Source organism: Xiphophorus couchianus, chromosome 22 (genome assembly GCF_001444195.1).
Source record: "Xiphophorus couchianus chromosome 22, X_couchianus-1.0, whole genome shotgun sequence".
NCBI classification, from domain to species: domain Eukaryota; kingdom Metazoa; phylum Chordata; class Actinopteri; order Cyprinodontiformes; family Poeciliidae; genus Xiphophorus; species Xiphophorus couchianus.
Window position 1 is genome coordinate 1,419,084 of NC_040249.1, and position 9,810 is coordinate 1,428,893.

The 9,810-nt window shown below is 41.4% G+C and overlaps 1 protein-coding gene across 1 annotated transcript; it reads left to right on the plus strand.

Annotated features, from left to right (window-relative positions):
• The first annotated feature begins 1,986 nt into the window (after positions 1–1,986).
• On the plus strand, positions 1,987–9,545 carry vax1 (ventral anterior homeobox 1). The gene is made up of 4 exons (XM_028005972.1): positions 1,987–2,610; positions 2,767–3,624; positions 4,872–5,059; positions 7,640–9,545. The coding sequence occupies exons 2-4, from the start codon at positions 3,411–3,413 to the stop codon at positions 8,165–8,167; spliced, it is 930 nt and encodes a 309-aa protein (XP_027861773.1). The 5' UTR covers positions 1,987–2,610; positions 2,767–3,410; the 3' UTR covers positions 8,168–9,545.
• The last annotated feature ends 265 nt before the right edge of the window (positions 9,546–9,810 follow it).

Genomic DNA, 9,810 nt, shown 5'->3' on the forward strand with positions numbered 1-9,810 from the left:
CCAAAATAAGGAGTGCTAAATTCTGTGAGCAGAAAAAAATGTAGCAGTGACTTGAAGCTCTCCTTGAGGGAAAATACTGCAGCTCTTTCTACATCAAATTTCAGATGTTTTCCTCTAAAACAAAAACCAATGTACATAAATATACAACTACCGGCCACTTTATTAGGTACACCTGGCCAGTACCAAGTTGGACCCCATTTTACCTTCAGAACTGCCTTAATCTTTCATGGCAGAGATCCAATAAGGTACTGGACACATTCCTCAGAGAGTCTGGTCCATATTGACATGATAGCATCACGCAGTTGCTGCAGATTTGTCGGCCGCACATCCATGATGCGAATCTCCCGTTCCACCACATCCCAAAGGTTTTCTGTTGGATTGAGAATTGGTGACTGTGGAGGCCATTCGAGTTCAGTGAACTCATTGTTGTGGTCAAGAAACCAGTCTGAGATGATTCACGCTTTATTACATGGCATGTTATCCTGCTGGAAGTAGCCACCGGAAGATGGGTACGCTGTGGTCATAAAGGGACAGACATGGTCAACAACAAAACTCAGGTAGGCTGTGGTGTTGACACGATGCTCAGTTGGTACTAAAGGGCCCAAAGTGTACCAGGAAAATATCCCCCTCATCACTGCACCACCACCAGCCTGAACTGTTGATACAAGGCAGGATGGATCCATGCTTTCATGTTGTTGACGCCAAATTCTGACCCTATCATCTGAATGTCGCATCAGAAATCGAGACTCGTCAGACCAGACAATGTTTTTCCAACCTTCGATTCTCCATTTTTGGTGAGCCTGTGTGAATTGTAGCCTCAATTTCCTGCTCTTAGCTGACAGGAGTGGCACCAGGTGTGGTCTTCTGCTGTTGTAGCCCATCCGCCTCAAGTTTTGACATGTTGTGCGCTCAGAGATGCTCTTCTGCATACCTCAGTTGTAACAAGTGGTTATTGGAAGTTACTGTTGCCGTTCACTGGACATTTTCTCTTTTTCTCTGTAAACCCTAGAGATGGTTGTGCGTGAAAATCCCAGTAGATCAGCAGTTTCTGAAGTACTCAGACCAGCCTGTCTGGTACCAACAACCATGCCAAGTTTAAAGTCCCTTAAATCACCTTTCTTCCCCATTCTGATGCTCAGTTTGAACTGCAGCAGATCGTCTTGGCCATGTCTACATGCTTAAATGCATTGAGGTGCTGCCATGTGATTTGCTGATTTGACATTGGCGTTAATGAGCAGTTGAACAGGTGTACCTAATAAAGTGGCTGGTGAGTGTATATGAATGCTGACCTATTATACGCAGATCAATTCCATATATTAAGATATTTTTGAAAAGTTTATTTATTTTAACAACTCAATTCACTAAATGAAGCACATTACATAAGATAAATACACACACAGACTGACATTTTTTAAGCCCTTACCCTAAATATGACTAATTTTCTGCCTATGGCTAATGAAAACACAACAATAAAGATTAGACTGTTATATCAGCTGACCGCTCCTGAGTGTACCCTGTCTCTAACCCAATGACAATGGCAGATAGGCACTAGCACCCTTGTAAAGTAAAGAGGTTATACATTAGTGTGTTTAAAAAAATACAATTTTAATACTGAAATACAACGACAAGTAGGATTAATAACTGCATAAGGGTTGTATTTTTCAAAAGTTCTCCTCATCAGAATGTATTCCAATTTATCGAATATAAATGGATACTAAGAGTATTCTTCATGCAGTCAGAGTGTAAGACTTTTTGGGATGTAGAGTCTTGGTTTTCTTCTCAACTGTTGTAAAACACTTAAAAGGAAAGATGGTGCGTCTTCATTGTTTTTCCCAGACTGGAGCTCGCTTCTCCCTCAGTCGCTCCCTATTTAGCTTTCTTTTTACCTTTCCGTAACAAAGAACCCTGCTCCACTCCGTGCACCAGACCCCCAAAACAGAGCGTGAATAAAGATAGGCCAGCAGGCCTTAAACCCACCTTGAGACTGCTGCCGGGCAGCCACACTACAGATTTGTTTGTTAATAGTCCAATTAGATAATTGCCATCTTTCACTCTTTTTCCTCTCCGTTTCCCATAAAGCAATGAATGGCACTCAAGGAGGGGTGCAGCTTGAAGAGGGCTTTTTGCCAGCTAAGGTGACAAGAAGGGCAAGAGACTGTTCCTTGCACTAGTCCACCACTTTGAATTGAATCATTGTGGCCTAATCAATGGTCTTATTGGATTACTGGCCACTGCTGTGTTCAGAGTTATTGTTGCACTGACAATGAAAATAGCTAAGAGTTGGTGGTTGGGTGAGTAGTTTGTGGGCTGGAGGGTGAGTGGAAGAGAGAGGCAGGGGCCATTCCAGGGGTATACGTGTGAGCTCGGGAGTGGAGACAGCCTAGGCACTAATGACAAGTTTTGTTCCTCTATTCTTCGCTTTAAAATATGCAGGTTAAGATTATAAGAGCCGAGTGCGGCTTCAGGGGTGCAGTCTTATAGGAACACTGCAGGGCGAGGCATTGACAGGATGCTGCTGGTTTTCTCTCACTGAACACATGGCAGGGAAAGAAAAAGAGGAAGTTTGACACAGTTTCAGGGGAATCCGGCGTTGCGGTGGCGGAGGAACAGGTTGGGTTGCCATCGCCTATATACATTTTGCTCAATGAGGATTTGTTAGTCATCCTTTTTACTTATCTCCTCTCTCTCTCTCTCTGTCTCTACCTCTCTCCCCACCCCACCTCCTTCATCTCTTTCTCGCTTTCTACTCTTCTGGCTCTCTACCAGTTCCTCCAATGGCATAGTGGTGAGATCTACACATTTCACGGTTCCGCTGATTGCCAAAAAGAAAAAAACGGGATCAAAGTTTGCCGACATGCTGTGACAATCAGGTGTGCTGGAAGGGAGTCGGCAGGGAAAATGTCTGCCTGCACTCTGCAGATGGAGGGTTGAATTGCCTGGGAACTTTTATCGGCTCTGGAAGACTTTTACCTCGGTGATTGTGTGTGTCCAAGGTTGTGCGGTTTGCAAGACAAGGCCAGTCATTTGTCTTGACTCCATGGGCTGAGAACGGGCAAGCCGAGGGGACGGGACGAGCCAAACCCTCTATCAAGACCTGATCTATTTCCACCAACAGTTTAGTGTATTCATGAGGTTACACTAATGTGGAGGCAGCAAAATTACTGTAATCAGTTGAAACAGCGAGTGTGCATCCATCGCTACGATCATTTGGAGATAATCTATCAGCCCGACGTCTATGTAACGAGGAAAGGGGGGCACTAAATTACTGTCGAGTTTCACTGAGAAGTCCATGATTATTGGATAAGGGAGTTTGGTCAGTGACAATTCACATCCTCTGAAATCCTTTTTCTTTTTTTTTTTTGTACCTGACAAAAGGAGGCGAGCCTCCGGTCCAGGAGGATAATCCGAGCATGGAGGTTAGGTACAACCAAGAGACAGAAGCAATGGTACTGAAGAACAGACTAAAGGAGGGAAAGGACAGTAAAGATTCCCAAGGCAACCTATCCAAAGGCTTCCTTAAGGAACAGCAGGATTCCTTTTCACCGTCTGGGAACATGGACAACTGTGAGAAGAACAGGGGGAACGCGGGGGATCCCGACTACTGTCGGAGAATCCTTGTCCGAGGTAACACTTAGTGTTTTCTCTCTTTAGATTGTCGATAGTCCTGTTTGTCAGCTCAGTTTAGATTTAAGAAATTATGTGATTTTCACACTCTGAAAACCAAAGTACAGTCAAAAATATGCCGAAATTTAAAGCATCACCAAAATAAACCCAAGGTGTTAATAAAGTCTGATGTGACTTGCAAACTGAGTAAAATAGAAATCAGTCAAAGAAAGAAGAAAAATAACAAATGTTTTGGAAATTTTAGTGATTAATGTAATTTCATTAAAAAAGCAATATGTATATAGATGGATTCTTAAGTAAACTAATTTCAGATTTATGGGCTAAGTTTTCTTTAAATGATAAAACAATTGATCATTTAATGATAATTTATCTCGATGTCTTATCGAGATAATTAGTCGATATAATTTTAATTGAATTATCCCACATAATTTATCCTGATTATTACAATTTCCTTAGCATTATTTGCACATTTATTAATGTAGTGTGTTTCAATTCCAGCAGGATAAATCTATAATAAACTGTAGCCAATATTTGAACAATAATAAAATGCATTAAAGTATTCTGTAATACTTTATATTTATATATTTTCAGTGTCAAGAAATTGTTATTCATTTAATTTGAATAACGTCAGTGGGTCAGAAAGCAATTTTATTCAGGCTAACATTTATTTGAATTTACCAACAAGGCTTCACTTTTAGGGCAAAAATATCAATAAAGTATTTTGTTCCTTGTATTTTGTTTGCAGACGTCCACCTTCTGATACCGGTGTATTTATTAATCATGAAAAAAAAAGTGATAAATAAATTTGGAGCAAATATGAAGTGAACCAATGTGAACATTTTTAAGTATCGCTGAAAATCTAATAATAGATTCTTATACTATTTTACAGCATTAATTATTAATTAGAGTATCAACGAATATATTTACAAAGAATGTAAACATATTCACATAGGAATTATTTTTCTCACAGCTTTTATTTTGTAACATTTCTGAAACGCAGTGGGTCTTTGTATTTTTATTGTTTTTATGTGCTTTATGCTTCTCCTTAAAGCCAGAGTTGCAATTCAGAAACTGTTTAGAAAGACTTTATTGACCGTTAATGGCTCAAGTTACTTCATATTAAACTTTTTATTCAGTTATATTCAGGATAGTTTTAGTAGTAGTTGTAATAATAATAATAACAATAGAAATTGAAATCAATTATTATCTGGGTTCTTTTTGTTGAATCAAAGTTCTCCATGTTGCAGATGCTAAAGGCTCTATCCGAGAAATCATCCTGCCAAAAGGTTTGGATCTGGACCGGCCAAAGCGAACGCGCACCTCCTTCACTGCAGAGCAGCTTTATCGCTTAGAGATGGAGTTTCAGAGGTGTCAGTATGTGGTCGGGAGGGAGCGGACCGAACTGGCCCGTCAGCTCAATCTCTCTGAAACTCAGGTTTGTTTGCTTTTCGTTTTTTATTTTTTATTTTTATTTTTTTCTTATCACTTGCATTTCTTTGTCTTGAAATGTTAAACTAGAGAGAGAGAGAGAGAAAATCAAAACACCTAACAAAAGCTATTTCCTTTGTGTTTTTTTTCTCTTTTTTTTGCACCAAACAGCACACAGATTCTCTATTTTTGAAAGGAAACTATTTGTCTTTAAAGGAGCTTTCTTACTCTAATGTGCAATTATTTTGTAATATAAAGATAGGTTATTCAAATTTCAGTTTGGTAATAATGAGATAAGATTCCCAGGGTCCCTGTGTTAAAAAAAAAACAACAAAAAACTCTTTCTGGTGGCTCAACTGAGTACATATGTTAGGTTACATGTGCAGACATACATACAGCTTTGCACCTTCTTACAGTATTTTTGACAAGTGTGTCTATTTTGGGTTGGAGCATTTTGTTCATGCGGTTATGCAGTTTGTTGCTAATGTTTCTGGCTAAAAAAAAGCAAGAAAAAAAGCAAGGTTTTAAAAGAGATTACAGTCATGTGAAACTTTGCACTCATGTAGAGTCTACAGCAGCATCTAACCCGGTATTAATTGTAGGTGAAGAGCACTGACTTCATCATCGCTATTATCTGTCCATTCTCTGCAACGTGGGCTACTTTGTCAAGGTTTTCTTTTTTTTTTAAAGTGATAAAACATTTGTAATTATTTGATCTTTTTTTTTTTAATTATTTGTTATTTTTGTATTTCGTTAAACTCTTTTGTCGCGATAAACGCTGAAAGCTGCTAACAGCGCCGTAATCAGCGGCTTGGCCTTTGGGGTTAATGTGTTTCAGCAGGACTGAAGAAGCCTGACCTTGAGAGAAGGTCTGCGTAAGGTCAGCCTATTCTACCAAAACAACAGACGACAGCAAACAATCCACCCTCATTAACGGTCTGGGTGTTTTTCACCAGTCGGGGTGAACTTACAACTGTTTCCTCAAACTTTTTTTTTTTTTTTTAGAGCTTTAACATTTCCTATTTTTTCATTTAGCGGCTGCTTTTAGCAGACGTGTTCTAAATAAGTGTGGAGTGTAAAGACGGTTATTTCTGCTCACAAAAGGCAAAAGGGGGAAAAAAAAATTAAAAATCCAAACACCTTTGCTCCCAATTTAGACGGGACAAAGCCGGGATGTTCTCTCAGCATCTGCTTCTTGTCCCGACGAGATACAAGGTGGCAAAATTAGCGTTTTGTCATTTTGGCGCTAAGAGGCCATTATATGGAGGAATGACCGCCATTTCCTGTACACACTTAATTATCTTTGCGTGAACCTACCGGCTACGCCGTGTTTTTTTCCTTTTGCCCCGGAGCGTCTTTCTGAGTGGTTTCCACGTCTCCCCTCTGGTTCCCCCACAGCCTGGGTAGAGTTAAGTCACATCTGAAGAGAAGTGGAAAATATTCCAGTGTGATTGGCTAAGTGGCCAATGTGGTTGCCAGGTGGTTGCTGTTAGTTGCCTGTTTTTTGTTTTGTTTTGGGGGTTTTTTTGCACCAGAACAAAAATATCGATGAATTAAAATGCAGTATTTGTTTCACTCTGATACTCTTCACACTAAACTGTGCACATTTCAGACAGACCTAAATCTGACCGATCAGTTACTAATTCAATTTTATACAAGCAAAAGTTTCAACGCGTTTCAGAAATACATAAATACAGATATGACATATCACATGTTTTCCTAATTAAATATAACAGCATAAAAATTTTAAAAAAAAAACGAATTCTAAATACCAGGTTTCTAAATGTGCGGCATAGAATTGAATGCACTCAAAATTTAAAAACATGTAAAACAACTAAAATTACCTCTTTAACATGTCCAGTTTAAGAGGTAGCGTTTACTCATTTAGCTGAAAATGCTGATTTGACTTTCACCACATTATACATTTCAGCTTTCTCGTGACACTAAAACGTGTAGCGACCCTGTCAGAGCTTCTAACTGCAGACATTTGGATGAACTGCTTAAGCTGTAAATGTGCTTCCTCCCCCCAGAAAAGAAGGGAGTGTGTGTGTGTGTGTGTGTGTGTTATCACAAGCTGACGGGGAGTTTGGATCTCAAGCCACGCGTAAACCTTTGTTGTATTTTTGGCTGATCAAATTAAGAGGTGGTTAGCATGTGAAAGGACATCTCTAGGCAAGTTTTGATTGAATTAATTTCCTACAATAGGTTTTGTACCTCTGGGAGGGAATTAGGTCAATTCCTACTGGTTTGTTTTTACTGCTTACAATCCTCCTATGTATGGAAGGGCCTGCATTTGTGCGTAACAACTATTATATACATCAGTGAGTACTTGAAGGCTCTATGTAGAATTTAATGGTGGAGAATAAAAATAAAGTATAAAGTGTTGAAGTGAACTCTGAGGGTACACTGGTCAGGAAAACATCTACATCCTGGAAGACGATCAGATTGTGAAATTGCAGGACAGCCGTACTGAGTGAGAACACTTCCGGGTCAGCTTGCTGTAAAGTTACCAACATGTTTGCTGCGTGTAGCTCGAGTATCTGCAGTGCCATGTTTCTGACCGCTCTCCCTTCGTGTTCTCTTCCAGGTAAAAGTGTGGTTTCAGAACCGCCGCACAAAGCAGAAGAAGGACCAGGGGAAGGACTCGGAGTTGCGCTCGGTGGTTTCGGAGACGGCCGCCACGTGCAGCGTGCTCAGACTGCTGGAGCAGGGGCGGCTGCTGACTCCGCCGGGCCTGCCGGGCCTCCTGCCCCACTGCGGCTCTGCCCTGCGCCCCCCCTCCATCGCCATGGCCAGCAACAGCAGCAGTAGCAGCAGCAGCAGCGGAGGCAGCACTGGGACGGCTGGCGGCAGCCCTCCGCTGCCTGCCGTCACCTCGTCAGGGACGGTGGCGGGGCTGCAGAGCCCGCCGTCCGCTCACGGCTTTTTCAGCTTCCCAATGCCGTCCATTCTCAGTGGCGTGGCCACCCGCATTTCGTCCAATCCCCTCTCCATGGCCGGCTCGCTGGCTGGCAACCTGCAGGAGCTTTCTGCACGCTACCTGAGCTCCTCTGCCTTTGAGCCTTACTCGCGGACCAATGGCAAAGAATCCATGGACAAGAAGACTCTGGAATGATGGTTTGTGGTTTTGCTCTCGTACGGATTCCTGTTTGCTTCTGGAAGCGTTTCATTAGATTTATTAGCTGTTCCCATCTTTGTTTGGTTTTTACCAAGTGTCTGTCATTTGTCAGTGTCACCTTCTCTAACAAGCTTATGTATTCCTGCACTTCTGGCACCTTGTACAAGGAGCGAAGGAGGAACCAAGAAAACAAACGACATTCGCTCGCCAAACAAAAAACGGATGTCAGTGAAAGGACTTTGCACAAATCTTCACACAAATATTTATACGGAAACAGAAAGGCAGGGTGAGTTGGATGCAAAAAAATCTTTACTTTTTTTTTTTGGTTAAAGAAATGATCTCTCTGCCACACATTCTGAATTAACACAGCCAGTCTGAAGCATAAAAAGGTCCAGGCCAGTGAAAGCAAGCGCTTTACGCTGCTGCACAGCAGCAAAGTCTCAGACAGGCAGTAGAATATGTAAGGTAATTGGCACTCTATCTAAACTGCGTTTCACCCGTCAGAATTGTTGGTTCGATGCAGCACGTCGCGGCGAGAAGACGCAGGGCAGAAATAGCCGAGCAGCGAAGCAGCTTGTGTGATCTAGTGAGCCCATCGGAGCGTTTAAAACCTATTTGCGGAGGCGCGAATGAATAAAACGGGAGTTTCTGAGGGAGGAGGAAAGCGCCTCCGAGTGAAAGCTGCTGCACAGCCAGTCTCAAACTCATAATCCAGCGCTTTTGACGCACAGACGCAGGTTGGGTTTTCTAATGCTTCAGGATGAACCAGCTTGTAGAGACAATGTGATCATGTGGAATGTTCACTGTTATTTTTCTGTTTTGTGACGATTTTAACAGCATTACTCTTCTCTGCTGAATTTTTGCCACCAGAAATGCAGTACGCCTATTATTATTATTATTATTTTTCCCCCCCTTTTGTTTTTGTAAATGCTATTTTACCCCCCACTGTGTTCCTGAGATTAATGCAGGTGTGTGTCCTGTGCCAGTGACAGGAGCAGACACACACACCTGAGAGGAGACAATGTAAGCCGCGTCGTTTTGGAGGAAAGGTTTCCGACAATACAGTCCCATCTCCTGTCTTGAAAAGAAAAAAAAAACAAGCAAAAAATAAAGTTGAAGTTCAGACAAGAGAGTGAATGCTACTGCTGTTGTGTAAAAACACCGATTGAGAATTGTACCATAAAGTTGTTATTTTATTGTAAAATATCGACATCTGTAATTAATTGATGATTTGTATAGTTGGGGAAAGTAATGTATGGATGAATGTTTTAGCGTGGTTGATAAACCAATCTAAAGGTTATTGGTGCTGTTGTTGTGAAATATCTTAAACATTTGTGAAACGTGTTTTAAACAAATGTGCCTATATGATATGTAAGTGGCTGCAAAGTGTCTTTCTTTTTTCATGACGTGTCGCTGCAGATGATGTTATGATGCATTTCATGACTGTTTTACCTCGTATAAAGCAGCCTGGTGAGGAAGCTCTTAGCGTGGTTGGCTGCTGTGATCGCTGCTTTCATCGACAGGAAACGGTGAGTGAGTGAGTGAGTGAGTGAGTGAGTGAGTGAGTGAGTGAAGACACGGGGCTGAGAGTCAAAGCTCGTCAGACTAGGAAGGTCACGATTCGACGAGTCAAAGGCAAA